This window comes from Lampris incognitus, chromosome 2 (assembly GCF_029633865.1).
Source record: "Lampris incognitus isolate fLamInc1 chromosome 2, fLamInc1.hap2, whole genome shotgun sequence".
NCBI lineage: Eukaryota > Metazoa > Chordata > Actinopteri > Lampriformes > Lampridae > Lampris > Lampris incognitus.
The window spans coordinates 149039343-149058143 of record NC_079212.1 but is presented as its reverse complement, the minus strand read 5'-3'; the positions used below and the strand labels follow the sequence as shown (position 1 = coordinate 149058143).

The following is an 18801-nucleotide window of genomic DNA, read 5'->3' as shown; positions in this document are numbered from 1 at the left end:
TATAGAAGACATGAAACCCTAGAGGGCGCTCTTTAATTGGTTTATGATACTTCAGTGTCGTTCTCTACTCAACTGTCTGTGTGTGATTTTAGGTCCATCAGTACCGTGTTGCCATGACGGCCAAAGACTGCTCCATCATGGTGGCTCTGGTGCCTTGCAGTGAGGAAGAGGATGATGAAGGGTAAGAAAGAAGATGAAGACCTATTTTGACAGAATGATTGCCAGCAGTTGATAAAATAGTAAAATTTTCCCAGACTGACCATGTCAGTTTTTAAATGAGGTCTTTGTGTTGGTATCTACTGAGAATCCACATCCTCCACTGGGTTCTGCCCAGACTGCTTACCAGCACACGGCCGTTTCCATCATGCGATGAGCAACACGTGACTTTAATACCGAGGCAGTGGTTTAACTGTTCCTCTGACCAGGGTGTGAATTATACCACGGCTCTCAGGGGACCTCACTTCTTCACAGGGTTGTGTGTCTGAGAGAGGGCTCACAATGAGTCATTAGGCTGGTTTCCATCCAAGGAAACTTTTCCAGAACTTTTATGATTACTGAATTTATATATTAATTACTGCATTTTTACGTGGTTTTCCACATCAGGAACCAGGGCTGATTTTAGATCCTGGATCCTTTTTAGTACCTACCCCAGGATAGGTACTCTTCTACATCCCAGGAAATGTTGGGGAGGATTTTGCGCACTGAGTAACAGCAACCATTTGCCAACCGCAAGCCTCAGAATGATGCATGGTTCAGTGAGAATGATGAACTCCATGTTTAAAAAGGGTTCGCTTGCCAGCTAGCTAACAAGCTGTGGCTGTAAACACGCCATCTGGCCATGGCTCCATGTTGCTTGCGTTGATTGCAGTTTTGTCACGTGCCGGGAAGACTCCTACAAAATGTAGATGTCACGAACTTGTAATTTACAGAATCTCCACAGTTGTTGTGGTGCTGTGGGAAACCACGCTTTTCAAAACTTTGTAGTTCCCTTTGTGGAGGTTTCTGACCTCTGTAGTTCCTCAACGAGTTCCTGAGCCCTGGTAGAAAATGGCATGTTGAAAAGGGTCATGTAGATGTCTGGATGCTCAGTGATCCAGGTAAGAACGCACAGAAGGTTGAATCATCTGGACACAGCGTGTCTTGACAGACACGTTTGTCGCAATGCACGTTGTGTCCACATGAACCGATTCAACCATCTGTGGTTCATATAGATGGTTTTCTTTTATATGGGTCAAAAGTTGTTGATACACAACTCTCTCTAGTACTTTAGAGAAAAATGGAAGATTAGAGACTGGTCGATAGTTATTAAGAGGCCCTGGATCGAGGTGCGGTTTTTTAAGTAGAGGTTTAACCACAGCTGTCTTAAAACTGCTGGGAACAGTGCCAGTAGTAAGCGATAAATTAACGATGTCTAGCATTGTAGCTCCCAGGAAAGGCCAGAGGTCTTTAAAAGGTTTTGCTGGTGGGCGTCTGGGTAGCGTGGCGGTTTATTCCGTTGCCTACCAACACGGGGATCCCAGTTCAAATCCCTGTGTTGCCGCCGGCTTGCTCAGGCGTCCCTACAGACACAATTGGCTGTGTCTGTGGGTGGGTAGCCGGACGTGGGTATGTGTCCTGGTCGCTGCACTAGCGCCTCCTCTGGTTGGTCGGGTTGCCTGTTCGGGGGGGAGGGGAACTGGGGGGAATAGCATGATCCTTCCATGCGCTACACCCCCCTGGTGAAACTCCTCAGTCAGGTGAAAAGAAGCGGCTGGTGACTCCACATGTACGGGAGGAGGCATGTGGTAGTCTGCAGCCCTCCCCGGATCAGCAGAGGGGGTGGAGCAGAGACCGGGACGGCTCAGAAGAGTGGGGTGTTTCGCCAAGTACAATTGGGGAGAAAAAAAGGGGGGGAAGTTTTGCTGGTCAAGTAGGCATGTAGTTGATTTAGATTTAGAAGCTGACATGAACTAAGAGTATCAAGAGTCTCCAGCGCTGTAATAACAGACTGTCAGTGACTCATTGTATATCTGTAATAACAGACTCAGTGACTCATTGTATAGATGTAATCACAGACTGTCAGTGACTCATTGTATAGATGTGAACTTGGTCAGACAGGATCTGCAGGAGTAGCTGGAGTTGAAGAACTATTTTTGTTTAAGATCTCATCAACGTTATTGCAGACAAGTCTAGAAAGTCCTGGGCTGTGACTGGTGAGCAGCTAACAGACGCTGCTGTTCAGTGAGTGTAGATACAGAGTAAGATAGAAGTCTGGGTGATGTTTATTAATATTGATTATTAATATTGATTATTGATATTGATTAAGTGAGAGAGATACGCTGCTTTCACAGCAGATAAAGCACACTTGTATTTCAATAAACACTCATGCCACGGTGGGTAAAAAATATACACATTTTCTATACCTGCATGTGTGTCTCAGACACTAATGTTACCACAAATATGAGCAGTTATACAACATAGCCAAACACAACAGAGCTCGCTAACTTACCAGTAAACACAACGGAGCATGCTAACTTACCAGTAAACACAACGGAGCACGGTCACGTATCAGTAAACACAACAGAACACGCTCACGTACCAGTAAACACAACAGAGCTCGCTAACTTACCAGTAAACAACAGAGCGCACTAACTTACCAGTAAACACAACAGAGCACGCTCTCGTACCAGTAAACACATCAGAGCTCGCAAACTTACCAGTAAACAACTTACCAGTAAACACAACAGAGCACGCTCACGTACCAGTAAACACAACAGAGCTCGCTAACTTACCAGTAAACAACAGAGCGCACTAACTTACCAGTAAACACAATGGAGCTCGCTAACTGACCAGTAAACACAACAGAGCTCGCTAACTTACCAGTAAACAACAGAGCGCACTAACTTACCAGTAAACGCAACAGAACACGCTCACGTACCAGTAAACACAACAGAGCTCGCTAACTTACCAGTAAACACAACGGAGCACACTAACTTACCAGTAAACACAATAGAGCGCACTAATTTACCCGTAAACACAACAGAGCACGCTAACTTACCAGTAAACACAACAGAGCACACTAACTTACCAGTAAACACAATAGAGCGCATTAAATTACCAGTAAACACAATAGAGCGCACTAACTTACCAGTAAACACAACGGAGCTCTCTAACTTACCAGTAAACACAACAGAGCACACTAACTTACCAGTAAACACAACAGAGCTCGCTAACTTACCAGTAAACACAACAGAGCACACTAACTTACCAGTAAACACAACAGAGCACGTTAACTGACCAGTAAACACAACAGAGCGTGCTAACTTACCAGTAAACAACAGAGCACACTAACTTACCAGTAAACACAACGGAGCTCGCTAACTTACCAGTAAACACAACAGAGCACGCTAACTTACCAGTAAACACAACAGAGCACACTAACTTACCAGTAAACACAACAGAGCATGTTAACTGACCAGTAAACACAACAGAGCGTGCTAACTTACCAGTAAACAACAGAGCACACTAACTTACCAGTAAACGCAATAGAGCTCGCTAACTTACCAGTAAACACAACAGAGCACACTAACTTACCAGTAAACACAATAGAGCGCATTAACTTACCAATAAACACAACAGAGCACTTTAAATTACCATTAAACACAACAGAGCGCATTAACTTACCAGTAAACACAACAGAGCGCACTAACTTACCAGTAAACACAATAGAGCACGCTCACTTACCAGTAAACACAACAGAGCGTGCTAACTTACCAGTAAACAACAGAGCACACTAACTTACCAGTAAACACAATAGAGCTCGCTAACTTACCAGTAAACACAACAGAGCACACTAACTTACCAGTAAACACAATAGAGCGCATTAACTTACCAGTAAACACAACAGAGCACTTTAAATTACCAGTAAACACAACAGAGCGCACTAACTTACCAGTAAACACAACAGAGCGCACTAACTTACCAGTAAACACAATAGAGCTCGCTAACTTACCAGTAAACACAACAGAGCATGTTAACTTACCAGTAAACACAACAGAGCATGTTAACTGACCAGTAAACACAACAGAGCACGCTAACTTACCAGTAAACACAACAGAGCACACTAACTTACCAGTAAACACAACAGAGCATGTTAACTGACCAGTAAACACAACAGAGCATGTTAACTGACCAGTAAACACAACAGAGCACGCTAACTTACCAGTAAACACAATAGAGCTCGCTAACTTACCAGTAAACACAACAGAGCTCGCTAACTTACCAGTAAACAACAGAGCACACTAACTTACCAGTAAACACAATAGAGCTCGCTAACTTACCAGTAAACACAACAGAGCACACTAACTTACCAGTAAACACAACAGAGCTCGCTAACTTACCAGTAAACACAACAGAGCTCGCTAACTTACTAGTAAACACAATAGAGTACGCTAACTTACTAGTAAACACAATAGAGCGCATTAACTTACCAGTAAACACAACAGAGCACACTAACTTACCAGTAAACACAACAGAGCACACTAACTTACTAGTAAACACAATAGAGCACCCTCACTTACCAGTAAATAAGAATGGTTAAATGCAAAGGCCTCAAAACAACAAGACAACACAACCTACACATACATTAGCATAGTAAATATTAACCTACACACACACACACACACACACACACACACACACACACACACACACACACACACACACACACACACACACACTAAATTGTCCCTGGGTATGGGTGTGTAAAATATCAAGTCAGATAAATAGAATAAATAGGTTGTGGGGGTTTGGATAATGGGTGGATGGTTGGGGGTTTGGATAATGGATGGATGGTGGTGGGGGTTTGGATAATGGGTGGATGGTGTGGGGGTTTGGATAATGGATGGATGGTGTGGGGGTTTGGATAATGGATGGATGTTGTGGGGGTTTGGATAATGGGTGGATGGTGGTGGGGGTTTGGATAATGGATGGATGTTGTGGGGGTTTGGATAATGGGTGGATGGTGTGGGGGTTTGGATAATGGGTGGATGGTGTGGGGGTTTGGATAATGGGTGGATGGTGTGGGGGTTTGGATAATGGATGGATGGTGTGGGGGTTTGGATAATGGACGGATGGTGTGGGGGTTTGGATAATGGACGGATGGTGTGGGGGTTTGGATAATGGACGGATGGTGTGGGGGTTTGGATAATGGATGGATGGTGTGGGGGTTTGGATAATGGATGGATGTTGTGGGGGTTTGGATAATGGGTGGATGGTGGTGGGGGTTTGGATAATGGATGGATGTTGTGGGGGTTTGGATAATGGGTGGATGGTGTGGGGGTTTGGATAATGGGTGGATGGTGTGGGGGTTTGGATAATGGATGGATGGTGGTGGGGGTTTGGATAATGGGTGGATGGTGTGGGGGTTTGGATAATGGGTGGATGGTGTGGGGGTTTGGATAATGGATGGATGGTGTGGGGGTTTGGATAATGGACGGATGGTGTGGGGGTTTGGATAATGGACGGATGGTGTGGGGGTTTGGATAATGGACGGATGGTGTGGGGGTTTGGATAATGGACGGATGGTGTGGGGGTTTGGATAATGGACGGATGGTGTGGGGGTTTGGATAATGGACGGATGGTGTGGGGGTTTGGATAATGGACGGATGGTGTGGGGGTTTGGATAATGGACGGATGGTGTGGGGGTTTGGATAATGGACGGATGGTGTGTGGGTTTGGATAATGGATGGATGGTGTGGGGGTTTGGATAATGGATGGATGGTGTGGGGGTTTGGATAATGGATGGATGGTGTGGGGGTTTGGATAATGGATGGATGGTGTGGGGGTTTGGATAATGGACGGATGGTGTGGGGGTTTGGATAATGGACGGATGGTGTGGGGGTTTGGATAATGGACGGATGGTGTGGGGGTTTGGATAATGGACGGATGGTGTGGGGGTTTGGATAATGGACGGATGGTGTGGGGGTTTGGATAATGGACGGATGGTGTGGGGGTTTGGATAATGGACGGATGGTGTGGGGGTTTGGATAATGGACGGATGGTGTGGGGGTTTGGATAATGGACGGATGGTGTGGGGGTTTGGATAATGGGTGGATGGTGTGGGGGTTTGGATAATGGATGGATGGTGTGCAGCTGCTTCTTTTCACCTGACAGTGAGGAGTTTCACTAAGGGGACATAGCGTGTGGGAGGATCACGCTATTCCCCCCAGTTGCCCCGTCCGACCAGAGGAGGCGCTAGTGCAACGACCAGGACACACAACATCCGGCTTCCCACCTACAGACACGGCCAACTGTGTCTGTAGGGACGTCCGATCAAGCCGGCGGTAACACGGGGATTCGAACCGGCGATCCCCGTGTTGGTAGGTAACGGAGCAGACCACCACGCTACCCGGACGCCCCCTGCACGTAGAACTATTGCGGCTCCAAAAATGTAGTAAATTATGTTTTTAGAGATCCCCAAAATTCCCGAATCCTGTTTTCAGGGGAGCTCCTGTTTTTCCATAAGGCTCTCCGGTATTTAACAGCCCGCCTTAAGACACATGTAGAAACCTGATCGTGTGTTGGTGGGAGGAGGCGTGAGAGCCGCTTTGTCCTGGGATGTGATAAGCTGAAGGTTCAATCCTCTGTCCATACTGACTAAGCTACGCCTTCGCTGCTCTGCAAAGCTGCTTTTAACTCTACTTCCTGTCCCTCTCTCTCTCTCTCTCTCTCTCTCTCTCTCTCTCTCTCTCTCTCTCTCTTCCTCCAGTCTATCCAGTCAGGAGTTCCACTCCTCTAGACCTCCCGGGGTCTCTTTCTCTGTCTCCATCCTGGACCTCGACCCAAAGCCGTGGGACAGCATTCCTCAGCAGCACCGCCTGGATCAGAAGATTGTCTCTTACTACCTTAGGACCAGAGGTGCCTTGCCCAAGGACTCAATGCCGCCATGCCAGAGTCTCTACACAGCGGTGGACAGAGAGAGGGAGGACTGCATGCTCCTCTTCCACCCTGTTTGAGTTCAACCAACCCTCTGAAGTAGAGCAGCACTACGCCAGGCCTGAGATTAAGTCTGAATAGGACAGGGAGAACAGACGCCATGTTGGTGCTTCAGTTCTAGAGTCAATATGCCGGAGGTCTGCTGTCCAACACTGACACCTCCCGTCACTAACTAAACTAATGGACTCTTTGAAGTAGAGATACAGCAGTACTAAATGAGTTTCAGAGCTGTGGCGCTAACATGGCGGCTAACGGTTAGCAGAAGAGTAAGCGTGCGGCGAGCACTCCGCTGGGCTGTCCTGGGCTCAGACACAAGCTTGACTGTTGTATAGAATCTCTCTCCTCTTCTGCGGTTTTTATAGTTATTGGAAATTAACTGGGCTTCTTCTTCATTTCCTTTATTTTGGTGATGGGTTGCAGTTCACTTCCTGGATGGTTAGCGTTGCCGTGTGAACGACCCCTCCCCCAAATCTTACCACTCCCTTTTAATTTATTTTTTATTTTTTTTGCCTTTATTCTCCATGGCAACGCTGCTGAGAGCAATTCATCCTTGTTTCTGGTGTACTTCTGATGTCATATCCACATGAGTTGGAGTGAATGTAGGTGAAGAGAGGGGCGAGGAGTTCGGGTGGTCTTCATCTCTTCTCTGGAACACGACAGGGAAGATGGTTGGAGTGAATGTAGGTGAAGAGAGGGTTGAGGAGTTCGGGTGGTCTTCATCTCTTCTCTGGAACACGACAGGGAAGATGGTTGGAGTGAATGTAGGTGAAGAGAGGGTTGAGGAGTTCGGGTGGTCTTCATCTCTTCTCTGGAACACGACAGGGAAGATGGTTGGAGTGAATGTAGGTGAAGAGAGGGTTGAGGAGTTCGGGTGGTCTTCATCTCTTCTCTGGAACACGACAGGGAAGATGGTGGCTTTCAGAACGCCGCCATGGTCACATGAACAACTTTATAAATATGGTTACTTAGCAACCTCTGTGTGTGTGTGTGTGTGTGTGTGTGCGCGCGCGGGGGGGGGGGGGGGACGACGACTGCTGGTTGCTATTTGTGGTTGCTTGTGTGATTGTGTGTGACACTAGTCACACAAGTGGACTCCTGCTGTGACCCACAATGCTTTGCTTTGACTGCAGGTGTTTTTAGGAGATGAGCTGGTGTCTGGATGAGCTTGTTGGTGTTTGTGTGCTGAGCAGATCTCAGTACATCTCCTCTATGGAAACGCTGCACCTCCCCTGACTCCTCCCTCTGACCCCCTTGCCAGTCCCACTGGGGTTTGGAGGTCAGACTGGTTTGGAGTGGTCAGACGTCTGTTTGAGTAGATGTGGACCAGGTCTAGACAGGAAGATGAGTTCCTGCCCTATAGACTGGCTCCTCTAGATTGTTGAGGTTGTATTTTATGGCTCCTGTTTCCATTCAGCTTAGTCAGCTGGATCTGTCAAACTGAGTTCACCTGATCAGACTTCTGCCAGCTCTCTTTCACCCACTGGTCCTGGCTCAGGTCTTCCTATTTCAGTCAAACTAATTAAGGTTTAATCAAAAAGACATGCATGTTAGGGTTAACACTCCTGTCTGTGCCCCTGACTGAGGCATGGCAAGACGAACTGGAGATGGTCCCCGGGTGCTGCACAGCGACTGCCCACTGCTGCTCGCTACACAGCTGGGATGGTTACATGCAGAGTGAAGTTCATTTGTATGTATGTACAGAATGACTAATAAAGAGTATTCTACTCTATTCTATTAAGTAAGTCCTGGTAGGATCAGTGGACCGGTCAGGTTCAGTGTAAACAGGTCCCATGTGACCAGCTGCACAGCACAGTGTGGAGCAGAGGTCCAGCTCTGTGTACCGTCTACACATGTAGACAGACAGACACACAAGTAGAGAGACAGAGGGACGGACTCAGTGTTTGGTGGCATAAGCGACTTCTGGTTGATGCATCTTGACAGCGGTGTCAGGTGTGTGTGTGTGTGTGTGTGTGTGTGTGTGTGTGTGTGTGTGTGTGTGTGTGTGTGCAGAGGTTGCAGCAGGACAGAGATGGAGTCTCTGAATGTGTTCGTGTCTGGACCTGTTGAGAGTGTGGGTCTTTTACACCAGAATCTGCTGTTGAGGTCTGTGTGGTCCAAGATTCTTTACTTGTTATGTCTCACTATAAAAGTACAAGAGAGTAAAATTCTCGAGTTTCGGCTCCTGATACGTTGTCTTGGTGCCCGTGTGTTTAAATCTGGTTTAGTCTGTAAACAGACACCAGATCAGGTTTGGGCCACAGACATTTACACATGGATTCAGTGTGTGTAAATTCAGCCGTGGATTTACCGTAATCCCAGACAACCTGGGTCCTGCTGCAGTCGGGTTGTTGGACATGCCGAGTTCAGGACCTGCAGGGATCTTCAGGCACTACACATCCTGTGTAGCACAGCAGCACTTAGCCTAGAAACGGTTCCTATCTCCTCCAGCGGGAGCTGACTTCTAATTCCAGTCTGACTTGAACTGGGTAGACGCTCCTGTTGTCTGCAAGCTGTGGTTAACTGATGATGTCCCATCTTCTCCTGTGCTCCTGGTGGACCTTTACCTTTCCTAAGACCTGCTAACACTTGAGATGTGTCCTCCTGTTGTCATTTTGCTGCAGCTTCACATTTTAGCAGCCGGTTACACAATCAATCACGTCACCTCCTTTTGACTGACAAACTGCTGGTAGCCACTCCCATCTGTTTCCTCCGTTGTTTTGTGGGTGATGGATATGGCCTGTGCAGACAGACAGACAGCAGGAGGACAGACTAAACCAACCACTGAGCTGATGAGCTTCTGGTGGTCTTCTGATGAGCCTCTGATGAGCCTGATGGGCTTCTGGTGAGCTTCTCATGGGCTTCTGATGGGCTTCCTATGGGCTTCTGGTGAGCTTCCCATGGGCTTCTGATGGGCTTCCTATGGGCTTCTGGTGAGCTTCCCATGGGCTTCTGATGGGCTTCCTATGGGCTTCTGGTGAGCTTCTCATGGGCTTCTGATGAGCTTCTGATGGGCTTCCTATGGGCTTCTGGTGAGCTTCCCATGGGCTTCTGATGGGCTTCCTATGGGCTTCTGGTGAGCTTCTCATGGGCTTCTGATGAGCTTCTGATGAGCCTGATGGGCTTCTGGTGAGCTTCTCATGGGCTTCCTATGGGCTTCTGATGAGCTCATTTGAGTGATGCTACAGGTAACTTCACTTAATGAGGCAGGGGAGACACCTCGCCTCACTGAGGGAAAACCTGACTTCAGATGCTGGAGTCGGATCCAGATCTGATGTTCAGTCTAAACGGAGAATCTGGTTTAGTCTTCTTTTACATGGCAGTGTGAGAACTGGACCGTAGACAATTAAGGGTGTACTTGTTTTTGGTTAAAATATGAAGAGACCCAGAATGAATTGCCTTTAAGTTTTGCCGGTGTATCCTGGGCAGGAGGATGGATGGTTTATTAACTCTTAGAAAACATCACAAGCACTGTGATACCAAGCATCTTCTAATGTGTGTGTCTGTACAGAACAGAAGATAAAACTATTTCAGAATACAAAGGGGACACTGCTGTCTGACTTTTTGTATTTAAATTATTTATTTTTTTAGCTCCTGATGAACGAGCTTTTTGCTTCTGTCCCTGCTGAGAGAAGAGCAGAGCGACCTCAATAGAGCTCTTTATATTCAATAAAGATTTTCTATCGGACCAACACTCTCCTGTCTCGTTACTGTGCACCTGTAAGAAGACCTGAAGAGGGCTGTGAAACCTGAACGCTGAAGGTTTTAATAGCAAAAACTTAATGTTCTGGGACAACATGGACACATGAATATGAACAGACACAGGGTTGACTCCTGGCGGAAGGTTTGCTGACCAGCCTTCCTGTGGGCGGTGTTCTCTGGTTTCACAGACTAAACATGACCATGCAGACAGATCCTATGTGCTGTTACAACAGGTACACACTGAAGCTCCTGACACCTGGATGAGGCTCAGCTCCTGGGTGAGACTCAGCTAGATGAGACTCAGCTCCTGGGTGAGACTCGGTATATTTCAACATTACAGTAACAGCTGACAGGTTAACAGAAGACACATATTGTGATTATATTTAAAAAAGAATGTTTTGTGTTTTAAGTCATTGTATGAACAGACAGTATATGTGTTGTGTAGCATTAAGTGCTGACAGCCATAATGAGACTTTCTAAAGCCGCCTCTGTTCCCAGAATCCTCAGCAGGCTGTGGAAGGCCTCAGGAGCACCCTCTATGGCCTGGGCTGAACCCAACTGCAACGCTGCCAAACACAAAGAGACACACAAACAGCTTTGTGGACTAGGAAAAAACTATTCTGTTATACTTCAGTACTTACACTGCAGACTGTATGAACTCTGCACACCTGCAGTAACACAGTGTTGCACTCTACAAGTACTAAACCGGTACTAGACCAGCAGTACAGTTAGCAGTTCCATACTGTATCTACCGCAAATTGATATGAAGGTAGTGTACTGTGTACAGATATTAAGGTATGTATACAAATATGAAGTAGTGTGTATTTTCACCTGTCTCTGGGATCTTGGTCAGCAGGTCAATTTTAGGAGTGACTCCACCCTCCCTGGTCACCTCCACTGACCAATGGACCAATAGGATACAACTGCAGACAGACGTACCAGACAGGACAGAGAACAGACAGTAAAGAACAGGCAGTAAAGTGCAGATAGAAAGCAGAACGGACAAATTGAGAGTCAGCTGCAATTAAACACAGAAGGAGGAAATGATGTCTCCTACCCAGGAAGTTGAGGGTGGTGTAGTGTCATGACCTCTGACCTGCAGCCTCCAGGGAGAGAGACCACTTGTGGGTACTTCTCCTGGAGAGAGACGGAAAGCAAAAGGAGAAGAATATGAGCGATGACCTTCATCTGATATGGAATAAGATGGCAGTGTATGATCCTGTGTCATGTGACTCATTTCCAGATGTGACGTATTGACTCTGGTCAGTTAGACACGTGACTCCACCCCCCAGCAGGTCTGTCTGGGTGGGAACCCATCTGGGAGGGGGACAGAGATGACGGATGTGTCTTAGACTTGTGTCCTCAGTGAATATCAACCCTGAGCTAGTTTTACTCATCTGATTACATTTAGTAATCTGATTACAATCCTCAACGTGTGGTGAAAATAAATTGAGAGACTTGAAGAGAAGCAGCTTACTGAGTGGAATATGAAGTGTGAGAAGACTTGGAGCCTTTTGCTGTGATTACCACGTTGTAGTTTTCCAAAGCATTAATCAGTGTGACGTTTACTGTCAGAGAACTACAATTCCCAGCTGAGTGGTGAAACACACCAACCAGTCCAGAGGTGGAACATCTGAATCCTTATGTTCCGATGCAGTAATGTGAAACGCTACGGCGCCAGACTGGCCTGGTCTGACTGAACCTGCCCACAAGAGAGACAGACAATGACAGAGAGGAGAGACAGAAACAGAGGAGAGACAGAAACAGAGGAAAGACAGAAACAGAGAGGAGAGACAGAGACAGCAAGAGACAGAGACAGAGAGGAGAGACAGAAACAGAGGAAAGACAGAAACAGAGACAATGACAGAGAGGAGAAACAGAGACAGTGAGGAGAGACAGAGACAAAGACAGAAACAGAGACAGACAGAGAAGAGAGACTGAGGAGAGAGAGGAGAGACAGAAGGCGAGAGAGACAGAGACAGGAGTGAGAGAGAGAGTGTGTGTGTGTGTGAGAGAGAGAGATAAAGACAGATGAGTGACAGAGAGACAGAAACAGAGAGGAGAGACAGAAACAGAGACAATGACAGAGAGGAGAAACAGAGAGAGAGAGGAGAGACAGAGACAGATGGCAACAGAGAGGAGAGACAGAAACAGAGAGGAGAGACAGAAACAGAGGAAACAGAAGAAACACAGAAACAGAGACAGTGAGGAGAGACAGAGACAGAGGAAAGACAGAGACAGACAGAGAAGAGAGACTGAGGAGAGAGACAAGAGAGAGAGAGGAGAGACAGAAGGCGAGAGAGACAGAGAGAGACAGGAGTGAGAGAGAGTGTGTGTGTGTGTGTGTGTGTGAGAGAGAGACAAAGACAGATGAGTGACAGAGAGACAGAGAGACAGTGAGAGGGGACGAACAGAATAAAACCAGTCCTTGTTTACTTCAGGAGGAAGTCAGCAAAATCAATCTAGTGAAGATTCAGAGATGTACTGAAAGTCAGACAGCTACACAGAGAAGGAGAAGACATCTGCTGTTCTCTTCATGTCTTCCTCCTCCTTCTGTCCCACAGTTTGCTTCTCTCCGACTCTCTGTGTCTTTCTCACACACAGGTCAGCAGCTGCAGATACCTGCTAGCTGACTCACACACACACCACAGCCTATTGCCTAATGACAGGGGATTGTGCGTGTGTGTGCATGTGTGTGTGCGTGTTCATGTGTGTGTGTGCATGTGTGTGTTCATGTGTGTTCGTGTGTGTGTACATTAGAGAGAGAGAGAAGGGACGTCTAACAGTGAGCATGCTCCTTGTCTTTGCTGTGCAGCAATATTTTCATGAATACTCTGCTGGTAAATTAGAATGAGCGTTGACTACAGCAGGCAGCAACATTATGCATGCTGCAAGATAATGCACATAAGATAATGCACGCTGCAAGATAATGCACGCAGCAGGCAGAAATATAATGCATGATGCAAGATACTACATGCTGCAAGATAATACATGCAGCAGGCTGCAAGATAAAGATAATACATGATGCAAGATAATGCATGCTGCATGCATTATCTTTTTCTGCTCTGCTTCAGCCACGTTTAGTTTCTGGTGAGATCAAATGGGTTCCAGGCTGTCTAGAGTTGATGTTGGTTAGGGTTAGGGTTAAGGTCAGGGTTAGGGTTAGAGTCAGGGTTCCAGGCTCTATAGAGTTGATGTTGGTTAGGGTCAAGGTTAGGATCAGGGTTAGAATTCCAGGCTCTCTAGAATTGATGTTGGTTAGGGTTAGGGGTCAGGGTTCCAGGCTCTCTAGAGTTTATGTTGGTTAGGGTCAAGGTTCCATGTTCTCTAGAGTTGATGTTGGTCAGGGTTAGGGTCAGGGTTCCAGGCTCTCTAGAGTTTATGTTGGTTAGGGTTAGGGTCAAAGTTCCATGTTCTCTAGAGTTGATTTTGGTCAGGGTTCCAGGCTCTCTAGAGTTGATGTTGGTTAGAGTTAGGGGTCAGGGTTCCAGGCTCTCTAGAATTAATGTTGGTCAGGGTTAGGGTCAGGATTCCAGGCTCTCTAGAGTTGATGTTGGTTAGGGTTAGGGTCAGGGTTCCAGGCTCTATAGAGTTGATGTTGGTTAGGGTCAAGGTTAGGATCAGGGTTAGAGTTCCAGGCTCTATAGAGTTGATGTTGGTTAGGGTCAAGGTTAGGATCAGGGTTAGAGTTCCAGGCTCTCTAGAGTTGATGTTGGTTAGGGTTAGGGGTCAGGGTTCCAGGCTCTCTAGAGTTTATGTTGGTTAGGGTTAGGGTCAAGGTTCCATGTTCTCTAGAGTTGATGTTGGTCAGGGTTAGGGTTAGGGTAAGGGTTCCAGGCTCTCTAGAGTTGATGTTGGTTGGGGTTAGGGGTCAGGGTTCCAGGCTCTCTAGAGTTGATGTTGGTTAGCAGAGTGTAAGGAAGACAGTATCAGAGGTCCATCAGATGAACAGGGTATGTCTGTGGTGTGAAGAGGGACGACAGAGAGGCTGCACTTAAAACACAACACCTCAGTCCAGCTTCACTCTTTACTTTCATTCTGATTCATTTAACTGTGATCAGAATGCCTCATGGCTGCAGTGTGTTCTGACTAGACAACAAAGCTCCACCACAACCAGCATCTCATCTCCATTCTGAAAACCCAACGAAAGTGTTCAAAATGAAAATATGTAAATTCATTTGGATCCTGATGAAATGAACAATATATTTTCAGACTTTAAAGGTGGTGATGAAGGACCTGTGATCTGGTCTCTGGTCAGCATCTCACCATAAATCTGTTAGTCTGCTGTAATGACAAGTCACACACCAGCAGTTCAACCAGCCTGTCTTCTGCCAGACTGCCCAGTAATTATCACCTCAGAACATCTCCGCCATCATATCACTGAGCTCTGCTTATCTGTAAACACATCTCTACCCTCAGGTTCATGACCTCTGCTTATCTGTAAACACACCTCCACCATCAGGTTCATGACCTCTGCTTATCTGTAAACACACCTCCACCATCAGGTTCATGACCTCTGCTTATCTGTAAACGCATCTCCGCCATCATATCACTGAGCTCTGCTTATCTGTAAACACACCTCCACCATCATATCACTGAGCTCTGCTTATCTGTAAACACATCTCCACCCTCAGGTTCATGACCTCTGCTTATCTGTAAACACATCTCCACCATCAGGTTCATGACCTCTGCTTATCTGTAAACACATCTCTGCCATCATATCACTGAGCTCTGCTTATCTGTAAACACACCTCCACCATCAGGTTCATGACCTCTGCTTATCTGTAAACACATCTCCACCCTCAGGTTCATGACCTCTGCTTATCTGTAAACACACCTCCACCATCAGGTTCATGACCTCTGCTTATCTGTAAACACATCTCCACCCTCAGGTTCATGACCTCTGCTTATCTGTAAACACATCTCCACCATCAGGTTCATGACCTCTGCTTATCTGTAAACACATCTCTGCCATCATATCACTGAGCTCTGTTTATCTGTAAACACACCTCCACCATCAGGTTCATGACCTCTGCTTATCTGTAAACACATCTCCACCCTCAGGTTCATGACCTCTGTTTATCTGTAAACACACCTCCACCATCAGGTTTATGACCTCTGCTTATCTGTAAACACATCTCCGCCATCATATCACTGAGCTCTGCTTATCTGTAAACACACCTCCACCATCATATCACTGAGCTCTGCTTATCTGTAAACACATCTCCACCCTCAGGTTCATGACCTCTGCTTATCTGTAAGCACATCTCCACCCTCAGGTTCATGACCTCTGCTTATCTGTAGACACATCTCCATTATCTCCACCATTGTGGAACTGACCTGTCTTGGTCTCTCAGCGCTCAAACTGTGTGACACCATAAGTTGTAATCTTCACCTCCGCCTGACTCTTGCTCGTCTGCTGCAGCAGCTTGGAAGACAGACTCTCTCCAGACTCGAGTCTGATGAACAGAACAAGTCCCGACCCACACCGCCGGACTACAGACAAGCTCTGCTCTGCATACTGACGCACACACACCTACGCAGTGGTGCAGACATCGGCTCTCCTGCAGCTCCTGGCAGAGTCAGAGAAGAGCCAGAGAAGAGTCAGAGAAGAGCCAGAGAAGAGCCAGAGAAGAGCCAGAGAAGAGCCAGAGAAGAGCCAGAGAAGAGGAGTCGGGACAGAGAACTGGCCCTGATCATTTCTCCAGTCTGCAGTCACACTACTGGTAATGTACAACTTATATCCCGTCTGTGTGTGTGTGTGTGTGTGTGTGTGTGTGTGTGTAGGGTTGCATGTTGCAGGTCAGCGTGTCTGCGTGTGTTGTGTTGAGTACTGACAACAGGTCACATTATTGTTACTCATGTGGAGTTTCATGTGAACGCACACTCACCTGCACACTGTGTGAGGACTCACATTCCAACTAGAGAGCAGCTACAGTTGGAGCTACTAAATACCATCTGACTGCCATTACTGAAGATTAGCAACACACACACACACACACACACACACATCTCTAGACCCTGCCAGGTTATTTATATCTTGTGTGTGTTCAGAGTGGACGTCTCTCCATCTGAGCCCAGCCATCCAGACTCCCTCCTCCAAATACTTTCCATTCTTTTCTTTCTCTCCACTAAGTGGGGATATTTCTCTCTCTCTCTGGCTCTGGCTCCCTCTCTCTCTCTGTCTCTCTCTGTCTCTCTCTGTCTCTCTCTCTCTGTCTCTCTCTGTCTCTCTCTGTCTCTCTCTCTCTGTCTCTCGCTGTGTCTCTCTGTCTCTCGCTGTCTCTCTCTCTCTCTGTCTCTCTCTCTCGCTGTCTCTCTCTCTCTCTGTCTCTCTCTCTCTCTGTCTCTCTCTCTCTGTCTCTCTCTCGCTGTCTCTCTGTCTCTCTCTCTCTCTGTCTCTCTCTCTCTGTCTCTCGCTGTCTCTCTCTCTCTCTGTCTCTCGCTGTCTCTCTCTCTCTCTGTCTCTCTCTCTCTGTCTCTCTCTCGCTGTCTCTCTGTCTCTCTCTCTCTCTCTCCCTCTCTCTCTGTGGCTCCCTCTCTCTCTCTCTCTCTCTCTCTCTCTCTCTCTCTCTCTCTCTCTCTCTCTCTCTCTGTCTCTCGCTGTGTCTCTCTGTCTCTCTCTGTCTCTCTCTCTCTGTCTCTCGCTGTCTCTCTCTCTGTCTGTCTGCCTCTCTCGCTGTCTCTGGCTCTCTGTCTCTCTCTGTCTCTCGCTCTCTCTCTCGCTGTCTCTCTCTCTCTGTCTGTCTGTCTGTCTGTCTGCCTCTCTCGCTGTCTCTGTCTCTCTCTCTGTGTCTCTCTGTGTCTCTCGCTGTCTTTCTGTCTCCCTCTCTCTCTCTGTGTCTCTCTGTCTCTCTCTCCGTGTCTCTCTGTGTGTGTCTCTCTCTCCCTCTCTGTCTCTGGCTGTCTCTCTGTCGCTCTCTCCACCCCCCCCCCCCCAGGGTTCTCTCATACAAACTTCCTGTGTTTCTGAAATGGACTGTTTTCTTCTGCAGATAAGCAGCATTACTTTACATGTCGTGCTGTTTGTCTGGTGGAGAAGTCACATCAACCTGCTGCTGTTCTCCTGCAACAACACAACAACACAGCAACACAACAACACAGCAACACAACAACACAGCAACACAGCAACACAGCCATCAAGGATCAGGGACATTTATTTGTCGTTTCATTTCATGCACTTGTGCACATGAAATTAAATGAAATATTGTTTCCCCCATCCCCCAGCAGTGCAACACAAAGACAAAACACACATCCAAACTACAAGAACACACAAATCCAAACTACAAAAAAACTGCAAAACTACATATATCCAACATCAATTAATTAATTTATTGATTAATTAATTAATTCATCTTCAGCAGCTTCTCCGGGGTCGGCCGCGGTGGCAGCAAGCTAAGTAGGACACTTAAGACGTCCCTCTCCCCAGCAACACCCTCCAGCTCCTCCTGGGGGATCCCAAGGCGTTCCCAGGCCAGATTGGACATGTAGTCCCTCTAGCGAGTTCTGGGTCTACCCCAGGGTCTCCTCCCAGTTGGCCGTTCCCGGTAAACCTCCAAAGGAAGGAGCCCAGGAGGCATCCTAATCAGATGCCCGAACCACCTCAACTGGCTCCTTTCGATGTGAAGGAGCAGTGGCTCTACTCCAAGCTCCCTCCGGATGTCCGAGCTCCTCACCTTATCTCTAAGGCTGAGTCCAGACTCCCTACGGAGGAAACTCCTTTCAGCCGCTTGTGTCCGCGATCTCACCCTTTCGGTCACTACCCAAAGCTCATGACCATAGGTGAGGGTTGGAACAAAGACTGACTGGTAAACTGAGAGCTTTGCCTTCCGGCTCAGCTCCCTCTTCACCACAACGGTCCAGTACAACGTCCACATTACTGCTGATGCTGCACCAATCCACCTGTCAATCTCCCGCGCCATCCTACCCTCACTCGGGAACAAGACCCCGAGATACTTGAACTCCTTCACTTGAGGCAACAACTCATCCCCAACCTGGAGGGAGCAGTCCATCATTTTCCAGTAGAGAATCATGGCCTCAGACTCGGAGGTGCTGACTCTCATCCCGGCCATTTCACACTCAGCTGCAAACCGCCCCAGTGCGCTGGAGGTCACGTTCTGATGAAGC

At 47.3% G+C, this 18801-nt stretch overlaps 3 protein-coding genes across 3 annotated transcripts in view; 2 read left to right on the top strand and 1 right to left on the bottom strand.

Annotated features, from left to right (window-relative positions):
• Positions 1 to 8948, top strand: part of ippk (inositol 1,3,4,5,6-pentakisphosphate 2-kinase) — a 43155-nt gene extending 34207 nt beyond the window's left edge. The window contains exons 13-14 of the mRNA XM_056273823.1: positions 93 to 181; positions 6749 to 8948. Of these exons, the coding sequence (XP_056129798.1) occupies positions 93 to 181; positions 6749 to 6995 (336 nt within the window). The 3' untranslated portion in view covers positions 6996 to 8948. The remainder of the gene's footprint in view (positions 1 to 92; positions 182 to 6748) is intronic.
• A 1074-nt stretch (positions 8949 to 10022) lies between these two features.
• The window catches only part of cenpp (centromere protein P), a 164883-nt gene continuing 156104 nt past the window's right edge, over positions 10023 to 18801 (bottom strand). The window contains exons 7-9 of the mRNA XM_056272782.1: positions 11732 to 11811; positions 11506 to 11597; positions 10023 to 11240 (exon numbers count right to left, since the gene is read on the bottom strand). Coding sequence (XP_056128757.1) covers positions 11122 to 11240; positions 11506 to 11597; positions 11732 to 11811 — 291 coding nt within the window. The 3' untranslated portion in view covers positions 10023 to 11121. The remainder of the gene's footprint in view (positions 11241 to 11505; positions 11598 to 11731; positions 11812 to 18801) is intronic.
• ecm2 (extracellular matrix protein 2, female organ and adipocyte specific) overlaps positions 16259 to 18801 on the top strand; it is a 34970-nt gene continuing 32427 nt past the window's right edge. Inside the window, exon 1 of the mRNA XM_056272780.1 lies at positions 16259 to 16400. The gene's annotated coding sequence lies outside the window, so the exon portion shown is untranslated. The remainder of the gene's footprint in view (positions 16401 to 18801) is intronic.